This window comes from Trichosurus vulpecula, chromosome 3 (genome assembly GCF_011100635.1).
Source record: "Trichosurus vulpecula isolate mTriVul1 chromosome 3, mTriVul1.pri, whole genome shotgun sequence".
Taxonomy (NCBI): Eukaryota; Metazoa; Chordata; class Mammalia; order Diprotodontia; family Phalangeridae; genus Trichosurus; species Trichosurus vulpecula.
This window is the reverse complement of record NC_050575.1, coordinates 98,420,063-98,447,509: the sequence shown is the minus strand read 5'-3', so window position 1 is coordinate 98,447,509 and position 27,447 is coordinate 98,420,063. Positions and strand designations below refer to the sequence as shown.

General features: G+C 35.6%; 1 protein-coding gene across 3 annotated transcripts in view; it reads right to left on the bottom strand.

The window, feature by feature from the left end:
- The window catches only part of RNF130 (ring finger protein 130), a 124,593-nt gene that overhangs the window by 55,756 nt on the left and 41,390 nt on the right, over nt 1–27,447 (bottom strand). For all 3 annotated transcript variants that reach the window (XM_036751450.1, XM_036751449.1, XM_036751448.1), the window contains exon 3: nt 5,497–5,747. In XM_036751450.1, the coding sequence (XP_036607345.1) occupies nt 5,497–5,747 (251 nt within the window). The remainder of the gene's footprint in view (nt 1–5,496; nt 5,748–27,447) is intronic.

Here is a 27,447-nt window from a genome sequence, read left to right as displayed (position 1 = left end):
AACATACCACTCTACTAAAATTGTTTGCTGAAAGGTTACCAATATTCTATTGCTAAATCTGATTCAGTTTTATCAGGCCTTCGCCCTTCCTGACTTGTCTACTGCTTCTGGCACTGCTGAGTACCTCTTCTTTCTAGATATTCTCTGGCTTCCCTGACACTATTCTTTCTTGGTTCTCTTCTTTCCTGTCTATACCCTCTGTTACATCTGGTCAATTTCAATTTTTAAAGGGGTTAATTTCTTCAGTATTTTTTTGTACCTCTTTTACCTTTGGGCCAATTCTGATTTTTAAGGAATTATTTTCTTCAGTATTTTTGTACTACTTTTACCAGGTTGTAATTTTCTTTTCATAATTTTCTTGCAAAGCTGTCATTTGTTTTCCCAATTTATCCCTCTATTATTCTTGATTTTAAAAAAGCATTTATTTTGCTTTTTTTTTAAAAAAAAAAAAAAAAAACAACAACCTCTTCAACACTTCCAGGAATTCTTCTTGGGCTTGTGTCCAATCTACATTTTTCTTCGAGGTTTTGTCTGTAGATGTTTTTAAGTCATTGTCTTTGTCCATGTGTCTTAAGCTTCCTTGTCTCCACAGTAACTGTCTTTTATGGTCATTTTCCCCCTCATTTTTCTAGTCTACTTATCGGCTTCTGACTTTACACTATGTTGGAATCTGCTCACCTCTGGGGACAGAGGGGAGGTTTCTGGTCTGAGGTTCTTTTATGTCCTTTTGCTGCTTTTACAACTTAGTCTGGCAGCCTGTAAGTTTCTGGTGCTTCCAAAGTGGTATGATCCTGAGAGAGGTCTGTTCACGGCTCTCCTGATCCGCACTCTGTAAATTCCTGACCTTGTCTGGGTCTTTTGGATGGTGTATTATTGAGTTTCCATAGGCTGCTACTGAACTACTGGTTCCCCCTCGGTTTTGGTTTCCTGTCCCAGTTTATTCCACTGCACGTTTATGTGTTGGGTTAAGGTTAGAACTGAGTCCCCACTCTGCTCTTGGGCTCAGAGCCACACAATTATGTTTCTGTGACTCATACCTTGCTCCTTAAATAGACAAGGCCCCTGCTCCCTTGCAACTACAACCATTCCTCTCTGTCCTAGAACTGGATAGTGGGTGACAGAGTGACAGTTGACACCCATTCCTGCTCCCAATGCTAGTACAGGGGTCCTTTAGGATCTCTTTCTGTCCATGTGTTCAGCCATGGTGATGGGCTGCTTCCACCACAGCCTTCTGTTACTACCATGTGCTGCTGTTCTGCTACTCTGTGCTCCTGGCCAAACCCCATCACCCTAGTGTTTATAGAACTGTCTGTATTCCTGGGCTGGAAAAATAACTCACTGTGACTTTCTTCCTGGCTTTTCTTAATCAGAATTTGATTTGATACATTTTTAGGTTGTTCTGCAAAGGGTGTGTTGGGAGAGCTCAGCAAAAATGGTGGCTTCCACTTAGCTCTCTTGACTCCACCGGTCCCTCTTACCTGTCTGACTGATCCTTCCATTGGATCATCATTCAAGTCCCATTCCTTAACTCTGGGTGTTCCCCAAAACTCTGTCCTCTGCCCTAGTCTCTTCTATTGGTGATATCAGCAATTCCCATGGGTTCGATTACTCTTATATATGAATACCAAGTTTATATATCCAGCCCTAATCTTATTTCTGAACCTCAGCTTTACAACTCCAACAAGCCTGTCGAATATCTCCAAATATCTCAAACCCTCATCTCAAATATCTCGAATATGTCTAAAAACAGAATTCATCTTTCCCTCTAAACCAATTCATCCTCCAAACTTTCCTATTTCTATTGAGGACACCGTCATCCTGTCAAATCACTCAAATTTGTAACCTCAAAGTCATCTTTGACTCTACTCTTCTCCTCTCCCATTCTAAGCCTTGTTGATTCTACCTCTATGGCACCTTACATGTTCCCTTCTTCCATTCAGTCATGAACCCAAGTCTGGTCCTGCCTGGACTACTGCAACATCCTCCTGACAGGTCTCCCTGTTTCAAAGTCTATTCTTTATCTGAAGCTATCCTCCACAAAACTGTCAAAACAAGTGTCCTAAATCAAAGGTCCACTGATGTTATTCCTCCGATCAAAAACCTTGAGGATCTCCTTGCCTACAAGACAAAATGCAGATGCCTCAATCTGTTATGTAAAAACCCTCTACAATCTGGTTCCAAGCCACCCATCCAGGATGAAGTCACATCACTCCCTTTTCCACATTCAATGCTTCAATCAAACTGTCCTTCTTAGTATTCCCTCCAGAGGTGGGGAACCTGCAGCCTCAAGGCCACATGTGGCCTTTTAAGTCCTTGGGTGGGGCTTTTTGACTGAGTCCAAGTTTTACAGAACAAATCCTTTTATTAAGGGGATTTGTTCTATGAAGTTTGGATTCAGTCAAAGGGCTGCACTTGAGGACCTAGACTCCACCTCTGCTACCTGGACTCAACAGTCTCATCTCTACCTTCTTACCATTGCAAAGGATGTCTCTGCCCAACACTCCCTCTTCCCCAGATACTCCTTCATGATGCCACAAAGCCTCTTCTGATCTCTCCAGTTGTTAGTGTCTGATTCACTCCCACCTCACCTTAGCTTTTTAGAGGCTTGCTCAAATAACATCTTCCTGAGGCCTTTCCTGATCCTCTCAGGTACTAGTGCTCCTCCTTCCTCCACTTAAAAATTACCTTGTAATTGACTTCATATATGCTTATTTGTATAGATGTTTTCTCCCCAGTAAAATATAAGCTCCTGGAGGGCAGGTACTGTTTTTTTTTTTTTTGTCTTTGTATCCTCAGTACCTAACAGTGCCTGGCACATAGTAAGCATGCAATAAATGATTACTGCTTGATTTCTCCTGAAATTATCTTATATTTAATTTTCTGTCTGCATTTGTATTCTCCGATAGGACACAAGTACTTGTCAGGAAGATTATTTTTATTTGTTTTTGAATCTCCCGCATTTTGCACATAGAAATTACTTGATACATGTTTGTTAAATTTAATTGTTGATATAGTAGTAAGATCTGGAGTCCAAAGACCTGGGTTCAAGTCCTGCCTCTAGCCCTTACTGGTGGTATGAATTCCTGTAAGTTATTCTTAACTTCATGCTTGATATGTTTGTTAAATTTAATTGTTGATATAGTAGTAAGATCTGAAGTCCAAAGACCTGGGTTCAAGTCCTGACTAGCCCTTACTGGTGGTATAAATTTCTGTAAGTTATTCTTAACTTCATTTCCCTTGTCTGTACAATGAAGGAGTTAGACTAGATTATTTCTGAGCCTTTCCAGCTCTAATATTCTATAAAATTTGATCTTTTTTTTTCATTATAAGGCTAAAAGGTAGCCAACAAAGAAAGGAGAAGCAGCAAGTGCTTTGCATGACCCAACCTTAAATCAATGAAAATTTGCCATGTTTTAATTTAGTAATTACTTGAAGGTCAAATCATCATGTCTAGACTTAATATGGAGCTAGATAAGACTATGAGGTTAATTTTTATAATGAATCCGTAAATTATTTTTAATGATAAATTCTAAGAGCTGTTGATCTATTAACATCCTTGTAGATTCAGAACTCAAGACTAATGCAAGTTATTTAATAGGAATCTTAATAGGTTAAACTTATAGAGTACTTTAAGGTTTACAAAATGCTTTGATGTCAAGGAAATTATACCCTGCAAATAAATATAACCTGGGTGGCTTGTTTCTTTGAAATTTCAGCTTCATATTAAAATTAACACTGTTACTGTATCATAAGGACCAGCCTTGGATTCTGAAAGGAAGATATGAGATGTATACTGGCTGTGTGACCATGGAGAGGTCACGTAAACTCTCAGTGCCTCTTCAGACTATAGAAGGGTTAAAAAAAATCTTTATGATGTGTCCATCAATTAAGGACTGGCTAAACAAACTACAGTAAGTGAATGTAATGGAATATTACTGTGCTGTAAGAAATAATGAATGTGATAAACACAGAGAAATATGAAAAGATCTACATGAACTGATGCGGAGTGAAATAGATAAACTAGGGAAAAATATCACAGTGACTACAACAATGTAAATGGAAAGGACAACAACTACAAAACAATAAAAAAAGAATGCTGCAAAATTATGAAGAAGAAGCTTGGTGACAAGGAAGAAGTAGGAGAAGACAACTCCCTTCATGTTTTTACAAAGGGGTGTCCATGGCTGTGGAACACTGCATATAATGTCAGATTTTTTTCAATGTATTAATAGGTTTTACTGAAATTTTTCTTTTCCTTAAAAAAAATTCTTTGTAATAAGGGATGACGCTCTTGGAGGAGGAAAAAGGCAGGATACAAGGGGAAAATCAAAGCATCTTAAAAACAAAAGACAGCAATAAAAACCTATTTTAAAAATAAAATAAATGCTTGATTTTAAAAAATCTTCATCAGTTGAGAAAGTCTCTATACCATGAATTCCCCATAATGATAAAACCCAGATAAATAACCAGATTAACAGGTATTTCTCTAGGCACAAAGGTATTTTCTGTTGACCTCTGAATGGATTTATATAAGGCTGTATCTCCTTAATAAGGAGGGCAAATTTATTTATCAGTTCGCAGCAACAAATGTTTTTCTTTCCAAATTAATTTCTAGTGTAGCGTGATCAACCGATTAATGATCAATTTCAACACCAATACCCAATACTAAGTGAGAAATGCTTGTTGTGTTTGGTATAAACTACTTCCTTCATATACATTAGCATTTATTTTCCAATCTTTAGTTGATTGAATTTCATGAGAATTGATAAACCAACCTCAACATAAATTTACATAAATTATAACATATAATAGTTCAGCTGAGGAATGGTAAAAAATTAAGTCAGAGCACTTTTCTAAATGTGTTAATCCTATTTGTTTGTCTGGCTAGCTAGCTACCTCTGCACTAAATCCTGCTTCCACACATTTCTATGGCATAAAGGGACCCTGGGTTCTTAAGGGCTGTACCAATGAAACGCAAACTCTGAAAGGTCCTATCAAGTTGGAAAAGCTTTGAAGGTATGCTCAATGATGCACTATGTCTAATCTGTGGAGGAACCTAAGTGCAATGAGGCTCATTATCAAAATACTGGCTACCAAGTAATGAATTTTTGGTTACAACAACTCAGAAAGACGGATTAATGTATTCAGGAGTTGCAATCTGCACTGGTGGAGGGAATCTGCACACTGATGAATTCATGGAACTCAAAGTACTAAAGTGAAGATAAGTTATACTTAAGAATCAAATTATTATTTTCATCCAGAAATTAATCAGTGACTATTATACTTTCTAATTTGTTGAAATATTTCTTTTTAAGTATCAGCATCCTTTAAAAATAGGTAGATTCTGAATTTTTTTCAGTTACAGATGCAGAACAATTGGAGCCCAGTTTTAAGTTTAAAAACAGAAGTAAAAAAATTTAGTATTCTTTGTAAAATAACATGTTTACATGGAATACTGCTCTTAAGCATTAATCTTGTACAGAACTGGCAGCTCACCTGGTTCCTGTCCCGGGCATTTGTGTACCTGATCTTCTGTATGAAGTAAAATATCAGCCATGCTGAAGAAATAATCATCAAAACAATAAAGGATATTGACACGAAGACTAGAGAACCACGGCTGAAGTTCTTTGCTGGTATACGAGTCCCAACAGCTATTGTCATTTGTACAGAGATGTTCTTCTCCAGATAACTCAAAATGTCCTTACCCCTCAATTCTGTAATCATCACAGCAACAATATCTCCAGTTCCTGCAATATAAAAAGATGTGTCACTGAGCTGACATCTAGATGCAACATCAAGTTATAAAATAAACAAGAGGAATTTAAATTACTCGGCCATTTGCTGTCACCCTTTATAGTTTAACATTCAAAAGAACTGAAACTGTGATTAGTGTATTCTACTATCAAGAGGCAGTTTTATATTTGCTACCAAAGAGAGTAACTGAAGGGAAAGACAGGAAGAGTATTTAGAAACCCCTGAGAGTAATTAAGTCCATGGCAGGTATAGAGCACTGAACTCATCAAGGAAACTCTTGTCAACTGGACTCTGGAGCCAAACTGTCCTGGACCACTAGAATCATGGCCCAGTTTTAGGAGAAATAATACTCCAGGCTAGAATCACAGTATCAGAGTGGGAAGGGACCTCAGAGGTCATTTAGTACAATCCAAACTCAACTAGGCATCTCCTCTAAATTATCTTCAACAAGCAGCAATGAATCTTCCACTCAAGACCTACAGCAATGGGGAAGCTACTGTTTACTGAAGCAGCCCATTCTACTTTCAGACAGCTCTAACTGCTAGGAAGTATTGCCTTATATTCAGTTGAAATCTAATTATCTGTAACTCATATTTACTGGTCTTAGTTCTGCTCTCTTAGACCAAACAATAGTCTAGACACCAGGGGTTCTTAATCTGAAGTCTATGAACTTAAAAAAGATAGCTGCATCTCAGTATAATTAGTCTCCTTCATAATCCTATGTATTTTATTTTATGTATTTAAAAAGAATATAAAAAGAATATCCTGAGAATAGGTCCATAGGCTTCACCAGATGGCCAAAGAGCCTCTGGTCAAGAACTTCTACAAAAGTCTCCAAGATACCCCAAATACTCATTTTAATTTTAAATTAATTTTACTTTTTCAATTAATTAAAAATTTGTCTTCCTTCTTTTCCCCTCCTCTAACTGAAAAAGAAAAACAAAACTCTTATAACAAATATGTATAGTCAAAAGGAAATACACTAATGTATACTTTCTTGTCTTCCTTGTATTTCTTCTTTCCCCTCTTCAATCCCTAAGAACATAATCCACCCCTCAAGACTGCCTTTTTAAAATTTACTCCCTCAATACATTTAGATTTTGAAGGGATACTTGATTCTTCTCTTATTAGAATGTTAGTGTAACATCATCAAACAGCTCCTTCTGATTATTCAAATGAATTTACCAGTCTAGGTTTTCCTTGATTCTTATATTTGCATTTCACTTCCTACTCAGTTCTGGTCCTTTCAACAGAAATTCTGGAAAAGTCCTCTATTCCATTAAAGATCCATTTGCCCCTAAATAGAATTATACTCAGAGCAACGTATGGAGGGGGTGTAAAGTGTAAGGTGACTAGAAAAGGAAGAAAAGGTCAGTTATGAGGAGCTCCCATGCCAAAGAACCTTTTAATTGATCTTGGAGGTAACAGGGAACTACTGGAGATTATAGAGTAGTGAAGTGAAATGGTAAGACTTGTGCTTTAGAAAAAATCACTCTGGCAGCTATATGGAGGATGAAGTGAAGGCAGGGAAAACTAATTAGAAGGTTTTTTTTCAATAGTACAGGTAATGGATGATGAAGGAATAAATGAGAGAGATGGTTATGTGAATGGAGAGGATATATGTAGAAAATATTATGAAAGCAGAGACAATAAAATGGATATGGGGGGTGAATTAGAGTGAGGAATCAAATATGACTCTCAAATTGCAGAACTTGGTAACTAGAAAGACAGCATTGTCCTTGACAGAAATAGGGAAATTCTAAAGAGGGGAGGTCTAAGGGAAAAGATACTGAGTTCTTTTTTGGACATGTTGAGTCTGAGATGCCTATGGGACACCCAGTTCAAAATGTCGGAAAGACACAAATTGATATGACATTGTAGCTGAGGAGAGAAACTAGAGCTAGATGATCTGGAAATCATCTGCACTGAAGTGATAAATGAATCCAGAGGAGCTGATAAAATCAGTAAGTGAAATAAAATAGAGCAAGAAGAGAAGAAGAGCCAGAAGAGAGCCTTGGAGGATACTCTTGGTTAGTTGGAATAACATGGATGAGAACTCACAAAGGAGACGATGAAGGAGCAGTCAGACAAAAAGAAGGAGAACCAGCATAGAGCAGTGTAATGAAAACCTAGAGAAGAGGGAAATCAATAGTGTAAAATGCTGTAGCAAATTAAAAAAGGATAAGGATTGAGAAAAAGCCATTGGATTTGGCAATTAAGAGATCATTGGTTACTTTGAAGAGGTGGTTTCAGCTGAATGATGAAGTCAGAAGCCAAACTGCATCGGGTTTAAAAGGTAATGAGAGCAAAGGTAGAGTCACTGAGCAGAGAAAGCTTTCTCAAAGAATTCAGCCACAAAGGGAAGGAGAGATATGACAAGAGTTGACAGGGATATCTCAGACTGAGTGAGGGTCTTGTAAGGATGTAGCTATTGATTATAGTTAATAACACAATTAAAAAATAGTTAAGCCACGTTGTCTTCTCTCTGTTGTACAACTTTCCATGTTTGATTCATCACAAGCAGAAGTCCTCTTTCCTTTTGGTTCTATCATAGTCTATTAAAAGCCCTTCATGTTCTGAGCAGTCAGCATGTAAAATTCAGCCCATTCTGGTCTTTAGTATTCTTGATATTATGATTACAGGATTGTGCCACTTTATCATGTTTATTCTTTTTTTTTTTGCAGGGGGGAAGGCAGGGCAACTAGAGTTAAGTGACCTGCCCAAGGTCACACAGCTAGTAAATGTGTCAAATGTCTGAGGCCAAATTTGAACTCAGGTACTCCTGACTCCAGGGCTGATGCTCTACTCACTGTGCCACCTAGCTGCCACTCTCATGTTTATTCTTAAATTAACTGTTATTTTCTTAAAAGATCTTTTTATCCATCTAAATTTGTCTATGATACAACTAGTGTTCCCTTTTCTTGTCCCTCTTTCTTTGGGCTGTAAGAATTTTGTTCTTGATAACTTTCTGTTCCTCTCCAGCAAAGTGCTCCCTGTTTTGGGCCATGAAGCCTACCCTTTTTCTATAGAACTGATCTAGGGTTAAAAGGTACATCAAAGGTAATTAGTACACCTCCCCTCCCATTTTACAAATGGGGAAACTGAGACCCCGAAAGCACTGAAATCTCTGAAAGTCACTCTCAAAATCTAGTAAGGACCTCCAGTAAGGATCAGTAAGAAAGTCCGGTGAGTCTATTCTTGAAACCTCTTCATTATCATGAAATGCCAAGCAAGCTTCTCAATATCCCACTAAGCATAATGACAGAAGCAACAAACAGAAACACAGAAAAGTAAAGATAATCACCTGACCACAGGGAGGGACTGAAATGGCAGCAGCTCCCTAGGGAGCCAAGGGCAGTGTCTCATAGCCCTGGAGCTAAATCTGGCATGTGGGGCACTTCTCTACACTTTCATGCCTGAATCTCCTCCTACTTCTCTGCTGTATCACTTTAGGGCATGGGGCAGGGACAAAAGATTCTTGTTTCTTTTCACACCCCATTCTACCCCACTTCTTGTGCACAGTTCATCAGATTCATTTGCACCAGTAATGGGACTGGCCCAGAGAGAAGAACTAGTATTTAACCTCAGGGAGAGTACGAAAGAATCAATAGTTTAAAAAATATAAAGTTTTTGTCACTAGTTATTATAGTTGAAAGTTGATTAAGATAGATTATACTTCTATAAATAAGAAAATGGTAAAAAAAAACCTATTGATTAAAATAATCACGAATCATTTGTCAAAAGAAAAAGATGTACAGAATGGTTCAGGAGACAAAACCTATCAATATATTGCTTATGGGTATTATAAAATACAGAAATCTGCAATTAAACTTAAGAGTTTGGAATAAATTATATCATGCTTCAACTGCAAATTTAAAAAAAAAGCAAGGGTGGCAGCAATGATATCCAATAAAATGGAATTCAAGGCAGAAAATTTTAATGAGAAAACAAAGGCGTTTCATAATGGTAAAAAGAAAAATACATAATATGTAACAATTTACAGGCATGAAACAATTCAATATTTAAATTTATATATGAAAAATTAATAGCATTTAACAAGAAAAAAACAAATATAATAGCCAGGGATTTCAACACTCTATCAAATGTGAAAAAATACACAAAATGATTAATAAAGAAGTCAGAGAACTGAACGGCTTACTTAAAAAGTTAGATAGATATACAGAAAAAATAAAATGGGAGAGCAGGGAACATAGATTCTTTTCAAGTATACATGGAAGGCCCACAAAGATGATCAATACAAGACCATGGAGAAGCCCTACATGAATTCAAAAAAGAGAAATATTTACACTGTATTTTTAGACCTTAATACAAATGCAACAAAATGACCAAGAAAGAAATTTATAAAACTCTATGGAAACTGAAAAACAACTGAATAATGACTGAATTTTTAAAATGAGAAAAATAACAGAATATTTAAAAGACAACAGCAATACCATATATCTCAAAGCTCATAGGATGCAGCCAATGTTCTTAGAGACAAGTTTATATTGCTAAATGCCTAGAAACAGAAAACTATATATTAAGTTTATACTGACAGCCTTGAAAAAGGAAACAAAGCAATTCAAAGGAAAGTAAATAGATTATGAAGGAAAGATTAGAAAGAAATGTAATGGAGGAGGAAAGAACAAGAAAATGCAGAATTTTTTTTAAGAACAACCAAACTGACAAGCTATTAGCAAATTTAATTTTTCAAAAGGAAAGAAAAAATTAAGTTGACAAAATTATAAATGAAAAGGGAGAAAAATAGAACAGAATCAAGAATATTAGGGAAATTTATATGCATGTATATATATATATTTTAACAAGATATAGAATTTCAATGAAATAGATGACTATTTAGAAAAACATAAACTGCCCAAACTGACACAAAAGGAAATTAAAATTTTAACCAGACCAATCTATGAGGAAGAATAAGATATTCAAATAGATCTGTGATCTTACTGATTTAGGAATTCCCTTCAATGATGAATGAATGAAAAAGCATTTATTAAGTGTGCCAAATACTATGCTAAACTCTAGAAACACAAATACAAAAACAAGACAGCTCTGGCTCTCATGAGCCCACATTCTTTTTTTTTGTTTTGTTTTTGGCAGGGCAGTTGGGGTTAAGTGACTTGCCCAAGGTCACACAGCTAGTACATATGTCAAGTGTCTGAGGCTGGGTTTGAACTCGGGTCCTCCTGACTCCAGGGCCAGTGCTCTACTCACTGCACCACCTAGCTGCCCCATGAGCCCACATTCTAATAGGGAGAAATAATAGCTACAGGAGATTTAGCTGTAAATCAAATGGAAATGCCCAATAATTATTTTTTTTACTTTTAAAATTAATTAAGTTTTAGTTTTTAACATTCACTTCCATAAAATTTTGAGTTTTGAATTTTTCCCCACCCTCTCCTCATGGGGTGCAGTCTGATATAGGCTCTACTAATACATTCATATTAAACATATTTTCACATTAGTCATGATGTAAAGAAGAGTTAGAACTAATGGGAGAAACCATGAAAAAGAACAAAACAACAAAAGAAAAGGAGAGCAAATAGTACGCTTCCATCTGCATTCAGACTCCAAAGTTCTTTCTCTGGATGTGGATAGCATTTTCCATTGTTAGTTTTTTGGAGTTGTTTTAGATCCTTGCATTGCTGAGAAGGGCTAAGTCTGTCAAGGTCAGTCATTGCACAATGTGGCTGTGATTATGTACAATGTTCTCTGGATTCTGCTAATTTCACTCTGCATTAGTGCATATAAGTCTTTCCAGGTTTTTCTGAAGTCTGCCTGCTCATCATTTTTTTTAAAAACAATTTATTTATTTTTAATTTTCAACATTCACTTCCACAAGTTTTAAATTTTCTCCCACTCCATTCCCTCCCCCTCCCCAAGACAGCAAGCAATCCAATATAGGCTCTTTATGTACATTCCTATTAAACATATTTTAACATTAGTCATGTTGAATAGAAAAATTAGAACAAATTAGAGGAACCATGAGAAAGAAAAACATAAAACAAAACAAAATAGTCTGCTTCCATCTGCATTCAGACTCTATATTTCTTTTTCTGGATGTGAATGGCATTTTCCATCATAAGTCCTTTGGAACTGTTTCAGGTCCTTGCATTGCTGAGAAGAGTTAAGTCTATCAAAGTCGGTCATCACGCACTGTGGCTGTTACTGTGTAGAATGTTCTCTTGGTTTTGCTCAATTCACTCTTCATCAGTTCACATAGTCTTTCCAGGTTTTTCTGAAGTCTTCCTGTTCATCATTTCTCATAACAAAATAGTATTCCGTTACATTCACATACCACAACTTGTTTAGCCATTCCCCAACTGATGGACATGCCCTCAATTTCCAATTCTTTGCCACCACAAAAAGAGCTGCTATAAATATTTTTGTACATGTGGGTCCTTTTCCCGTTTTTATGATCTCTTTGGGATACAGAAAGGGTATGCGCAATTTTATAGCCCTTTGGGCGTAGTTCCAAATTGCTCTTCAGAATGGTTGGATCAATTCACAACCCCACCAACAATGCATTAGTATTCCAATTTTCCCACATGCAATCCAACATTTACCATTTTCCTGTTTTGTCATGTTAGCCAATCTGATAGGTGATGTGGTATCTCAGAGTAATTTTGATTTGTATTTCTCTAACCAACAGTGATTTAGAGCATTTTTCATATGATTATAGATATGTTTAATTTCTTCCTCTTAAAACTGCCTGTTCATATCCTTTGACCATTTATCAATTGGGGAATGACTTGTATTCCTATAAATTTGACTCAGTTCTCTATATATTTGAGTAATGAAGCCTTTATCAGAGACGCTGGCTGTAAAAATTGTTTCCCGGCTTTCTGCTTCTCTTCTAATCTTGGTTGCATTGGCTTTGTTTGTGCAAAAACTTTTCAATTTAATGTAATCGAAATCATCCACTTTGCATTTCATAATGTTCTCTATCTCTTGTTTGGTCATAAATTCTTCCCTTTTCCATAGATCTGACAAGTAAACTATTCCTTGCTTTCCTAGTTTGCTTAAGGTATCAGTATTTATATCTAAATCATGTATCCATTTTGACTTTATCTCTGTATAGGGTATAAGATGGTGATCTATGGCTAGTTTCTGCCATACTATTTTCCAGTTTTCCCAACAGTTTTTGTTAAATAGTGAGCTCTTATGCCAGAAGCGGCAGTCTTTGGGTTTATCAAATAGTAGACTGCTATAGTCATTGGCCTAAGCTATTCCACAGTTGTTAGTTGTGTGCCTAAGCTATTCCACAGATCCACCTCTCTGTTTCTTAGCCAGTACCAAGTATTGATGATTGCTGCTTTACAATACAATTTAAGATCTGGTACAGCTAGACCACCTTCCCTTGCATTTCTTTCCATTAACTCTCTTGATATTCTGGACCTTTTGTTTTTCTAGATGAATTTTGTTATTGTTTCTTCTAGCTCTACAAATAATTGCTGGTAGTTTGATTGGTATGCCACTGAATAAGTAATTTAATTTAGGTAGAATTGTCATTTTTATTATATTAGCTCAACCTTACCCATGAGCAACTGATATTTTTCCAGTTGTTTAGATCTGACTTTATTTGTGTGAAAAGTGAAGGCCACTTATTATTAGGTTGCTGCAGCAAAACGGAAGATCACATATCTCGTTAGTGTCACACTTCTACTGATAAATACATCAGATTCTGATGTTGAGTCATTCAACAGTGCCAAGGACTGATACAGTTTGCAAACAACTCCCTGTGAGTCTTGTCCGTGTCTTCCCATAAGTTTGCTATACAGCAGTCCACTCAGTGTGCCTTCAGAAAAAGCCTTCAGGCTTTTCTTGCTTTTTCTCTGACATCAAAATGATGTCAGTGTGACTGTCCATCAGGCATTGCCTACTCTCGTCTTGTGACATGCCCATCTTCTCTTCTTATTATACCTTTCCTTGATGGAATTTTTTACTTCTATTCTTCAAAATTCTTCATTGGTTACATGTTGTAACCCACTCACACACATACCTTGGGTCACTTTATTACCCTCTGAATACTATTAAGTTTTAATTCTTTACAGACTGTTGTATTCTCTATTGTATTCTTTTTCTCAAAGAAAATACAAAATGGTCCTCAGTCATGTTGCAGCCTTCTTCTGCAGTGAAGATGGTGGAGTGGTGGAAAAGTGAGTTAAGGTGTTAAGAATTACAGTTTTTAGATCGGCTATAAATTTGAACTTGACTATTTTAAGTGTGAGATATTTTTTCAATCACCAATAAGAATGGATATACTATTGGAGGAACAAAATATCATGTTGATTAACAACCTAAATCTTCAAAAAATTATTCCTAAGACACATTTGGCCTAGATGAATTCACAGAAAAATTCTTTCAAACTTTACAAGCACAAATAATTGCTATTATAAGTTATTCATAAATAAGACAGATTATTCCCCAGCACTTTTTAAGAAATATGTAAGTTTGGTTAATTTTAAAACCAAATAATATTACACTGAAAATTATGAACTATTTTCCCTAATGAACATAGATACAAAAACACTAATAACAAATATTAGCCAAAGGAATACAGCAAACATTAGGAAATTTATCAATTATGACCAAGCAGGGCTTAAGGCAATCAAAGCTAGATCAACATTGGAACTGCCAATATTTAAAAAGGAAAAAACACCCTAACAACTTAAGACAAACAAAAAAACACCCCTTTAAAAATTGCATATGATTTATATCGATAAATGTTGAAAAAGCCTTTTAGCAAAATGTGAATATTAATGATGAAAAATTATAGTTATCAAGAGATTTTTTCTTCGACACATAAAAGATAAATCTCTTTTAAGCCAAGAGCCACCATAACATGCAATGGAAAATACTAAAAGTGTTCTCACTAAAAGCAGGTACAAAGCAAAGCTGCTCATTCTCACTTTTTTGTTTGACATAGTATTAGAAATTTTCCATAGTACGCCAAGAAAAAGATATTCAGGAGATTAACATATGAAGCAAAAGGTTAAAAATATCATTACCTGCAAATAACATGACGATTTTTCTAGAAATTCAATTAGCTCAACCAAAATATTAAAGGAGAAAATAGATGAGTTCAGCAAGTTGTAGTATACATGATTAAACCATAAAATCAAGCACATTCTTATTTACTTTTAATTAAGATTAAGACAACAGTATAAAAAAGTTCTTTTTTACAATAACAATAGAAACTATCAAATATTTGGAAATTAACTTCCCCAGGAACATACAGAACCTGTTTAAGGACGACTATAAAACTATAATGACCAAAATAAAAGAGGACATAGTTAAATGGAGAGATATTCATTATTCATGGATAGGTAAGATTAACAGTAAAAATTATAATATTCCCCAAATTAATTTGCATAAATATGTCTCCATATAATAAGTATCCATCATTTGGCAAGATTTTACAAACAGGTCATATTCTAAAGTAGTACTGATTTCAACACCTATTCCTCCTCCCTTCTTCGTAAGCAAATTAAATGATGGAGTGTGGGGAAGGGAATGAGTCAAAGTGCAACCAAAGCTCAAAAAAGTGATGAGGGAGGCTGTGTCATCAGGAGAGAGCCAGGTCTCAATGAAGAGTCCGAAAATGTAAAGAAGGTGAAAGGAAAAAATTTAAGATGAAACTAAGTTTGTTACCTATGGAGGAAGCATTATAAAAAACACAATGGAAGGGGTGGGCAGCTTTAGAGTGGGATGTTGAGAGAGCTGAGTTGAGGAGGATGAGGATAAAGGAGCATGGAGAACAGGGTTCGATTAATGACACCAGGGGTTCAGAATCACTGGCATAGGGAGGGTATGACTGGGTGGGAGGTTGTTAAATAATGAGGGAGTTTGGTCTGGTAGCTTACCAAAATTCCAATTAGCTAAAAAAAAAATCTTTGTGGCAAGTTTTTCTGATAAGGTCTCAATTGCAAAATATTTAAGGAAATCATTCAAATTTATAAGAACAAAAGCCACTTTTGAATTGATAAATAGCTTAAGGATATGAAGAGGCAGTTTGAAGAAACACATATTCTCTATGGTCATATGAAAAAAAATGCTCCAAATCGTTATTAACTAGAGAAATATAAATTAAAGCAATTCTGAGAGACTTTCTCACATCCATGGAAAAGATGACATAAAAGGAGAATGATAAGTTTTGGAGGACTGTGGAGAAATAGGCGCACTGATGAACTCTTGGTAGACCTGTGAATGGGTATAACCATTAAATTATATACGAAAGTTTCTAAACAGTGCATGTCCTTTGAATCAAACACACCGCTGCTAGACCTAAAAGAGATCATAGAAAGGAAAATGTCCTGTATGTACAAAAGTACTTATAGCAGATCTCTTTGTGGGGTAAAAAAAAAACTGGAAACTAATAGGATGCCCAACAATTGAGGAATAGCTGAATATGCTGTAACATACAAATGTGATAGAGTACTACTGTGCTGTAAGAAATAAGAAAAAGACATGGAAAGATTTATGTCAACTGATTTGGAGTGAAGTGAACAGAAATAGGACAATTTATATAATAACATCAATATTATGAAAATTAATAACTTTAAGGACTTTTATAAACCAATAAAAAGTGAAATGAGTAGAAGCAGGAGAACAATTTATATAATGACAATAAAATTGTTAAAAACAACTTTGAAAGCTATAAGAATTATGATCAATATGAAAACCATTGATAATTTCAGAGGACTGATGATGAAACATGCCATTAAGTGAAGGATCTAAAGCGCATACACACACACACACACACACATTTGTGTATACTCACTGGGAAAATGCATTTTGCTTGAGAATGCCTATTTGTTAAATGAATTTTTTTTCTTCTTTCTTTTTCAGTGGGGGGGGGAAGGAGAAAAACAGATTTCTGTTTATTAAAAAAGAGAGGTGGGGGTGCTATAGATGTGGAATGTGGCATGAACTTTTAGAGAGGTCACTATAAGATTTGTTTTACTATCTATCTTGATTTATTACAAGAAACCTCTTATGAAGCAGGAATAATCTGTTAATGTATATAACTTGTACTTAATCCCAAAATACATCAATAAAACCAAAAGTTAAAAAAACCACTAAACTTCATCAGAGAGATGAAAACTAAAACAATTCTGAGATAATACTATATCCCAACAAATAAGCAAAAATAATCAAAAGCAGGGAAACTCAAAGCTGGTAGGATTATGGAAGAACAGGTATTTATTCATTATTGGTAGAAACGTAAACTTGTAGAATCTTTTTCAAGAGTAATTCTGTAGTACATAGCAAAAATTATAAAAAAATTATACTGATTAACCCCATAATTAATCTTGGGAAACACACCTCAAAAGTGTTTGTTATCTTTCTGATTTTGGTATCTTTTCAGAAATTTTTATAGCAAAAATACATGTAACTCAAACTGGAAACAACTTAAAAGTACAATAACAGAATGGTTAAATAAATTGAGGTATGATACCTCAATGTAGCAAAGTATTAAAATGCAACTAGAACTGAAAAAGCCTGTAAAATACAAAGGAGAACCAGAAGACTGGCATACACACTAACCACAACCATATAGGTGAGAGAGTGAATGAGGAAAAAAAATACAAAGACATCTGATGAGGATTTAGAGTGACTGAAAAATTAGGACACTTTTAATGCTGCAATTAATCAATCTATGTCAATAGTTACTAAGCAAGTTTAGTTGGTTATATTGAGGTTCAACATTGAGATTTTAATAAACATTTAATTTAAAATAAAAGGCATCTCTATCTCTTTTAGGATAGAGAGTCAGCTTTATAGCCAGGAAGACCTAGATTCTGGTCCTGTCTCTGAAAGATACTGTCCATTTAAATCCTGGGCAAGTAATATAACCCTCAGTGTCTCTAAGCAACTCTCTAAGACTGTAGAGCAGGAGTCAAATGAGCTGGTATAGGGAAGTTTCCTTACTGGAAGTTACCTATGTCAGTGAACCTACAGGCCTGATTTATTATTTTTTAACCCAAGGCATTAGTCAACATTATGCTATACATATTTTTTCCCTCATCTGTCCTTAATTCTAAGATGGTGTGGCCACTTCTCCACTGGACTCAGATGAATTATACTCTGGGTAACTAGTTTTTCCTTATTGGTTAGAATCAGGTCCAAAATGCAACTTTCCTCCAACTTTTAAAGAATAAAATTTGAACAAGTTAATTTATTACCTGTTGTGCTGTCTAAATCCTTTGTGATCTAGCTTCTGACCTCATCATAACAAATTTCTCCACAGTTATTAAGAAGCTCTTAATTGCCAAATCTAATAATCTTTTTCTCAATCTTTATCCTACTTGACTTCTCTGCAGCATTTGACACTGGTGACTAACCTCTCCCCACTGGGTTTTCATGACACTGCTTTTAGTTTTCCTCCCATATATCTGATCGGTCAAAGTTTCCCTAAGTGGATTATCATCATCCATGTCACACCCACTAACTATGGGTGCACCCCAAGGCTCTGTGTGGAGTTCTCTTTTCTTTTCTATAATCTCTCATTTGATGACCTTACTAGTTTCCACTGAATCATTTATCGTCTTTACACAGATGACTCCCAGATGAATATGAATATGAATAAAGAATCATTTATTTGGGGTTTACTATGTGCTAACTGCTGTGCTAAATAATGGAGGTACAAATAGAAAAGTACGACAGTCTCTGCTTTCAAGCAGCTCACATTCCAAGTGGAAATGGCAATATGTATGCGGTAGTGTCATGGAAGATGGAAAGGACTAATGGTTTTTGGGGTTCACTGTCAGACTGGGTGGATGGCAATACCTGAGGTCCTGAGAGCACAACATCAGGGCAAATAAGGTCTAGTGGTCTATCATCTTTACTGCAAGGACTGCAATTAATGATTCCTTCCTTATCTAAGCAATGTAAGGGGCCAGTATCCCCAACACAAAACTGCTGGGAATTGGGTAGCACTCCAGAAGGCTGGAATGAAGCACAATCTCTTGGTTATCTTTTCTAAGGATAGGATAAGGGGAAGAGGTCATCATCCAGCCAGGAGGGGATGTACAGAACCTGACGGAAACTGGACAGAGGGAACTGGAGTGGGAAAGGGACAGGGTTTTCTGGGATCTTCTCTCGCTGGGCTCCTAGATATCCACTGGGATATGAGTAGCAGGTGGTGAACTGAAGGCATAGAAGGGGGTCTTAGCTACCTGATGTACTTACCCCTAAGTGTCTCTTCTGAACCTTAGTTCTGAACCACTAGCTTCCTATTAGATATTTTTAACTGGATGACCTGCAGGCATCTCAAACTATCTTTAAACCCTGTCCCCCCTTCCTCAAACCCAACTCTCTTCTGAACTTTCCTATTTCTGTCAAGGGTACCACAACCCTCTAGTCACCCAGATTCACAATCTTGGTTTCATCTTTGATACCTCATTTTCACTTACCTCACAAATCCAATCAATTGCCAAACCATATTGTTTCTATTGACACAAAATTTCACAATCATCCCCTTCTCTACACTTTAACACAGCCCCACTACTTGAGTTCAGGCCCTCATAATCTCTTACCTGGGCTATTCCAATACACTTTTGATTGGTCTCTTTGCCTCAAAAGTCTTTCCCCACTCAACGTTATTCTCTATACAACTGCCAAAGTGATTTTCCTAAAACTGACAATATCATCCTCCCACTCAACATGACTCCAATGTTTCTTTATTACTTCTAGGATTAAACAAACTTTTATCTGTCCTGTTTCTAACCCTTCAGTCTTATGCATTACTTCCCTTCCCACATTCTATGATCTAGCCATACTGATCTGGAACTTATTGTTTCTCACAACACTCCATCTCCTTTTCCATGTCTTTGTACTGGCTGACCCTTATGCCCCAAAATGTTCTCTCTTCTCTTCCATGTCTTAGAATTCCTCCCGTCCTTCAAGTCTCACTGCAAGGGGTGACTATCTTTTTGCATGGAGTCATCCAAGGTTACCTTGTGTCTGTTTTTATGTATATTGTATGTACATAGTATATACGAATACATATACACACACAGATGTAAACATTGTCTCTTCCAGTCAACAGAATAAACATTCCTTCAGAGCAAGTATTTTTTTTTTGTCTTACCTCTCTACTAAATCAATCAACAAGCACTGGGACTGGGAATGCAGATTCAAAAAATGAAGTAATTAACTCCAAGACAACTTTTCCTTTATGACCACTCACAAAAATATTATTTTAAAATCCATTTAACTCATCATTTTATAATGTTCTAGTAGGATACTGCCCCTTTAGGAATGAGAGAATTTTAACTCTGTATGGTTCAGTCTGTAACTTCAAGAAAGAGGAAAAGAATCAGGGATCATGTGGGTACAACAGAGTGCATCTGGACTTCCACAGATTACAATTATAAGACTTTTCAGTACTATTAACTACACTGGTAAAAGAAAGTAAAACGGTCTGTTTCACAGTGATTCACCTTAGAAAATAATACCTATATAGGTTATTTCTTAGTTCTGAGGAAAAGGGGGAAATATATGGTAATTGGGCCTTGTGAGGGGCTACACTAACAGCCACATAAGGAAAATATGATTTTAGTGAAGACTGGAAATAGTTGTTACCTTTTATGGCTCTGAGCTCTATTTTAGAGCAGAAAATTTGAACATGTTACCTCAGGGAATGAAATACTTAGAAACATTACAAAGTCAAACTCTATGTGCATTATTAAAACCACCATGATCCACCATATTTGAGTAGCTACAAAGTAATTTTTTCAATTCTAACAGTAAAATATGACAGTTCTGAAATTAAAACTTCTTTGATAATTTTGGTAATAAATAAGGTTAAATAGGATCATATTGGATTGCTCCTTAGTAAGGATGTTTTATTGGCACTCACCAAAATAAAAAGTTCATTGGCTCAACAGAGCAAACATGGCCAATAATTTTTTTGTTTCTAATTCTTCTTTAAAGTGATGTTTAACCACTGCTAAAAACCCTTTGAGGCATAGGGCAAAGGTAATATTTTTAAATATTTAAAGACTATCATACGCAAGAGCAAGAGGTCATTCTGTTTAGCTTCAGAGGGCATAATTAGGAACAATAATGGGGAGTAGCAGAAGAAGTAAAAGGTTGCCAGATTTTGGCTAAATATAAACTAGAGTTCCATCTAGCTCTAAATCTATGAGCCAATGAATTTTTTTAGAGCTATCCAAAAGTAGAATGGGATGCTATATAATGAACTCCCTAAAAAAGACATGTTTAAATAGGGGCCATAAAACCATCCATCAAGGATGGGTTGAGGAAGGTATTTTGTATTCTGCGTTCAGCCTTGGTGAGACTCATAGAAAAAGGTGTTCAGTTATAGGTAACACATTTTAGGAAGAATATAAGCAAGCTGGAGAGGGGTCAGAAAAGGACAAAGATGACACCGAGAAGACTCAAACGATGCCTGATGATGACTGGTTGAAAGAACTGGGAATACATATTATTCAGAAAAAAAATACTAGGTAAATGTTGTAGAGGGAGATTCCTACTCAATATAAGAAAAAAATTCTAATTGAATGAGATGGTAAGCTCATCATTGGAGGTCTTCAAGCAGAGGGCAGATGATCACTTCTTAGGAATGGTCTAGAAATAAATACTGTTCAGGTAATTCTTGGTCTAGGTGATCTTCCAACTAGGTCCCATGGAATTTTGTGATTCTTTGATTACAGTAGCAATCATATCAATTTTAAAATCATCTGCAAATAGGAGCATGTGGAAAAATGTCATTGTAAATACAGAATCCTTCTGTTTGGACTCTGCATGAGAGCTTCTGAGATACTGGCAAACCCCTTAGTTGAGCATATGTCTTCCTGTTTTATGACTTGTTTAGTGTTATTTCTCTGCAGGTTGTCTCCCTAATCACACCTGTCACAGACTTTGGTATTATTTGAACATATTTGTGGTTCTTTTTAAGGAGTCTTTGAAGCCACATTTTGTCCTAGGTCGAAAAATCTTTTAAAATCCACAAACAATAGACAAAATGAGATGTTATATTTTTCGTACCTTTTAGCCAGTTAATCAAAATACTCCTTTTAAAAGTTTTCTCTATTTTTTTTTGGTGGTGGCTGTAGTGATGGGAAAGAGAAGGAATAGGTAAAAACAGTTTTTCCATTCTGTGGGAATATTCTCTCCCCTTTAAAACATCTTGAAAATTGATCTCAAAGTAACTTTTAAAGTATTTCCTCCAGAACAGTCTTCTGTAATTTGTTCAGGTCCAGCTACTTTTCCTGGGTTCATCTTCTTCACTGCCATAGACAGTTAGCAGATGGTATACATACCACTGAAAGTCTGAGTCCAAGTATGATGGCTCCATTACTGTTACCAATAAGAAATAGAGAAATGCTAGCATAGCTATTTCTTTTTTAAATTCAATTTTATATTTGGCAAGAAAAACAAAACTCATTACAAATATGTATAGTTATAGAAAACAAATTTCCACATTAACTCTACCCCCCCCCCAAAAAAAGAAAGAAAAAGAGGAAAATATGCATTAACCTGCACTCTGAGTCCATCTGCTCTTTGTTGAGAAGGGGATGGAATGTTTCATCATGAGTCCTTTGGAACTGTGGTTGGCCACTGATTGGATCAATCAGAGTTATTAAGTCAAAGGTGATTATCTTTACACTACTGCTGTTACTATATAAATTATTTTCCTGGTTCTGCTCACTTTAATCTGCATCAGTTCATATAAGCCTTTTTACATTTTTCTGAAACCAGTCCCCTCACCATTTCTTACAGCACAATAGTATTATATCACCTTCATATAATATAATTTGTTTAACCATTCCCCAATTGATGGGCTTCTGCTTCAGTTCCCAATTCTTTGGCATATCTATTTTAAGTCTGTCTGGTGTCCTCCTTCAGGTTTCATCTATAAATGATCTCAGACTAATCTAGTTAGATGTCATGCTAAGTTTCCTACATTGTGTTTCCCTCAAATGTTCTTTGCTGCTCTGTAAAGGTTATATTTCATCATCACCATCAACATCATCATTATCATCATCTGTTTGCAAATGAAAGCTCTAAAAAGGACAATTAAGGGCTTAAAACAGAAAGTATAAAAACTCACCCAAGAAACAGTGTCCCTGAAAATTAAAATGGGTCTAAGAAAACTTAATGACTCCATGAGCCAATAAGAAATATTAAAACAAAGTCAAACGACTGAAAAAAGGAGGAAAATGTAAGGTAGGTCATATAAAAAAACAAATAATCTACAAAACAGATCAAGGAAAATAATTTAAGAATCATTGGACTATCTGAAAGTCATGACCAAGAAAAGAGGTTGGACATCATATTTCAAGAAATCATAAAAGAAAATGGACACATTTATTAAACCAGAGGCCAAAGTGAAAACAGTAAGAATCTACCAATCACTTCAGGAAATAAATCCCCAAATGAAAACTTCCCAGATATATCACCGACGAAATCCAGAGCACTTAGGTCGGAGACTTCAATAAGCCAGAAATAAAGAATTCAAGTAACAAAGAGGGAAAATCATGATCACATATGATTTAGCAGTTACCACTTTAAAGGGAGTAGAGACCTTGGAACACAGCATTCCAAAAGGCAAAAGACATATAGACTTATAACCAATAATAACTTACCCAGTAAAACTGAATATAATCTTACAGGAGGGAAAACAGAACTTTAATGAAATCAAGGACTTCCAATTATTCCTTAGGAAAAGATTGGAACTGAGTAGAAACTTTTAAATACAAGGAAGTCAAGAGAAACATAAAAAGGTAAATTTAAGTGAGCAACTGGAAGGAACAAAACAAAGATAAGTGTTTGTATTCTAGTATGAGGAAATAAAACAAATGTCCCTTCAGAATCCTAATGGAATAAGGATTATTGAAAGAATTACATACTTAAGTGCCTAAGAATCACTGTACTGTTTTGATGACCTTAAAAGAAGAAAAGGGAGGGAAAAAGGAATACACTAAGAAGAAGGGGAGGACTGAGGTATACAGATAACTGAGGTATACAAGTACATAACTATACAAACAAGGAGGAAGATGTGGGAACAGGTGACAATTAAACCTGACTTACATCTGAACTGATCAAAGGAAAGTAGAATACCCACACAAAGTTGGGTAGAGAAATACATAAAACTCAGCAGGCAAATAGGAGTGATTATGGAGGGGGAAGGGGAAATAAGAAGGAAGGCATATTTAGGAAGGAATTAATCAAAAGCAAAACAAACTCTAGCCCCTAAGGGTGGATTATGAAGAGGTGTTTAAAAGGAAAGAAAGAAATGTATTTATGTGTTTAAACTCTGGGCAGGTAAAGAGCTGGGAAGCAAAAACAGATTGCATCTCTTCTCTTACCTCTCCCTTTGTAAGGAGGGGTCAGGGAGCAAAGAGCATAAAAAGAAGGGAAAAGAATAGGATGGAGGGAAAAACATGATGAACAAGAAGAAGAATTGACTGAGTGGGGTAAACTCACTCATAAAACAAAAGGGTAGCAGAACAGATTAGAAAGCAGAATCCAATAATATATTATTTATAAAAAAATACACTTTACACATTAAAAAGTTCACACAGTTAAATTAAGTGGCTAAAGTAAAATCTTCAGCTGAACTAAAAAAAAAGGGCCAGTAGAAGCAATTAGAAATCAGCAAAAATAAACTCAATTAAAAGAGCCAGACAGGGAAATTATATTGAGAAATTATATGCTAAAAGGTACCATAGAAAATTAGTATCAATACTTAACATATTCACCAATAGCACAGCATCTAAATAATCAAAGAAAAACCTAAATTATAGGGAGAAATTGACAGCAGAACTATGATAGTAGGGGATCTCAATCTAGCCCTTTCATACTTAGGCTGCTCTGACAACAACAAAAACCAGAATTTAGAAACTTCAACAGAATTTTAGAAAAGTTACATATCATAGACCTTGCACAGTTATTGAACAAACATTTCTCAAGCATTTACTACATCCTAGGTACTGTGTAAATGTATTATAACTATCATCTTATTTGAATGAATGACAGCAGAATGAAATACACATATTTCTTAATTGTACTTAGCACCTTTACAAAAACTGACCATGTATGAAGACAAAAAAACATCCTTATAAATGCACAAAAACAAGGATGAAAAGACCTTTATCAAAAAAAGTTTCATAAAGATTTCCCCCCAGTTAGCTGTTTTCCTTCCTAATTTTAAATGTGGTTTTATTCGAGCAAAACCTTTTTAATTTTTAAAATTGCCCATTTTATGTTTTGTGATTCTCTATTCCTTGTTTGGTCATGATATCCCCTTCTATTCATAGCTATGAATGGTACTTCCTTGCTTTTTAAAGATGTGATCCTTTACAACTAAGTAATGTACCAGTTTGGAGCTTATCTTGGTATGTGGTGTGAATGATGATCTATCCGGGGGTTGGAGAACCTGCGGCCTCGAGGCCACATGTGGCCTTCTAAGGTCCTTGGGTGTGGCCACATTTTACAGAACATTTAGGGTTAGAATCAGAGGCGCATTTAGGGTTAGAGTGATGACCTAGAAAACCACAGGTGGCCTTGAGGCTGAAGGTTCCCCACCCCTGGACCTAATTTCTGCCAGACTACTTTCTAATTTTTCCAGCAGATTTGTTGAAAATTGAGACATTACCCTGGGAGTTGGCATCTTAGGGTTTAAACTATATGGCACTAAACTAAAAATAAAATTTATTTTTCTATACGTTATATAATCTGATTTATTTTTAAAATCAATACCAAATAGCTTTGACTGTTACTGCCTTGTGGAATTGTTTGGGATCTGGTACTATTATGCTCCTTTCCTTCACACTTTTCTTATGGTATTTCCTTTGAGATCCTTGATCTTTTGTTCCTCCAGATGAATTCTGTCACTTTTTTCTAACTCTACAAAGTAATGCCTTGGCAATTTGATTGACAGCTGCTTAGGTGGCCCAGTGGATAGAGTACCAGGCCTGCAGTCCAGAAGACTCATCTTCCTGAGTTCAAATCCAGCCTCATTTAACTAGCTGTGTGACAATGAGCAAGTCACTTAACTCTGCTGGTCTCAGTTTCCTCAATTGTAAAATGAGCTGAAGAGAGAAATGGCAAACCATTCTTCTATCCTTGCCAAGAAAACCCCAAACAGGGTCATGAAGACTTGGATATGACTGAAAAATGACTAAAACAACAACAAATTTGATCAATAAGGCACTGAATAAGTAAATTACTTTAGATACTTAGGTTTCTTTTATTGGCATGGCTTATTCATGTGACATTAATGTTTCTCTAATTACCGAGATCTGTTTCTATATGGAGAATTTTATAATTTTTTTTCAAGTAATTTCTATGTGTTTCTTGGTAGATAGGTTCCCAAATAGTCCATTCTGCAGTTATTTTGAATGGAATTTCACTTTTAACTATTCCTGCTATGTTTTGCTGGTAATAGAAAGAACCGATGATGATTTATGTGGTTTTTAAAAAATACCCTATAACCTTGCTGAAGTTGTTTCTATTAATCTCTTGTTAATTTTTTTGAGTTCTCTATATAAACCATTATGTTATTTTTGCTTTATCCTTGATCTTACTAAAAAAGCCTCTAGTTTATTATCTACTGCATATAATGTTGGCTCTTGGTTTTTGATAGGTTCTACCTACCCAGATTAAGGACAGGTCATTTATTCCTAAATTTTCTAATTTTTAAAAAACAGAAATGGATGTTGGATTTTGTTTAAAAGCTCCTTCATCAAAAAATTGATAACACGATTTTTATTATTGACATGGCCTATATGTCTACAGTTTTCCTTAGAGTAAACCAACTCTACATGCCTGATATATGGTTGAGGTCTGTAGGTATAAAGAGAGTATCTGTATCACAGAAAAGGTTTGAAAAGCTCTCTTCTTTCCAGTGTTCGCAGTTTACGTAATACTGGAATTAATATTTCCTTAAATGTTTGATAGAATTCATATATAAATCTATGTGGTCCTGGTCTTCCAACTCCCCACTGGAGTTTATGGCTTTTTTTTTTCTGATACTGAATTATTTAAATAATGAATTTCTTGTTCTGCTAGACTTACAAATTTTGAATGTCCTGAAATGATACGAGTATTGTTTTTCCTGACTTCTGTTTTCTTTCCCTCTGTGTAGGTGGGAATACTAACATTATTAATCCTAAACAGTAAACTCCAATGTGAGTCTTGCTGGCAAATGAAATTCCACTGTCTGCTTAGATGAAAACAGTTCAGAGTGCTTCTGGGACCAGACTGAAAAAATTCCTAATGATTTTGCCACTGCAATTAATACTCATTTAAACACCTTAGGGATTGATGCTTGCAACCTAACTACTTGCATGCTATGACAAAATTAATCCAATGTACTGACAAACAAATAGAGACTGAGCAATAAATAAATTCTCAATTCTGGGAGTTTTTTTAGCAGGCTTCTCATGTTTCTAGCAAAGCTACCAGGAGGGGTCATTAACTACAAAGGGAATGGGGATTTCTGGCAACTCCCTGATTTGAGACAATAGATGTGAAGTTACTACACTGATTATTTAATAACCATCTCAGTACTTATTATTTCAAATGAGTGCTGTCCCTTTTAAGAGAATATTCTTGGGGGAATTAATTTAATAATGCTGCTATTACTTAAACCAATTTTAACACCCCCTGGGGGCACAGCGGATAGTGTGTTGGACTTGGAAT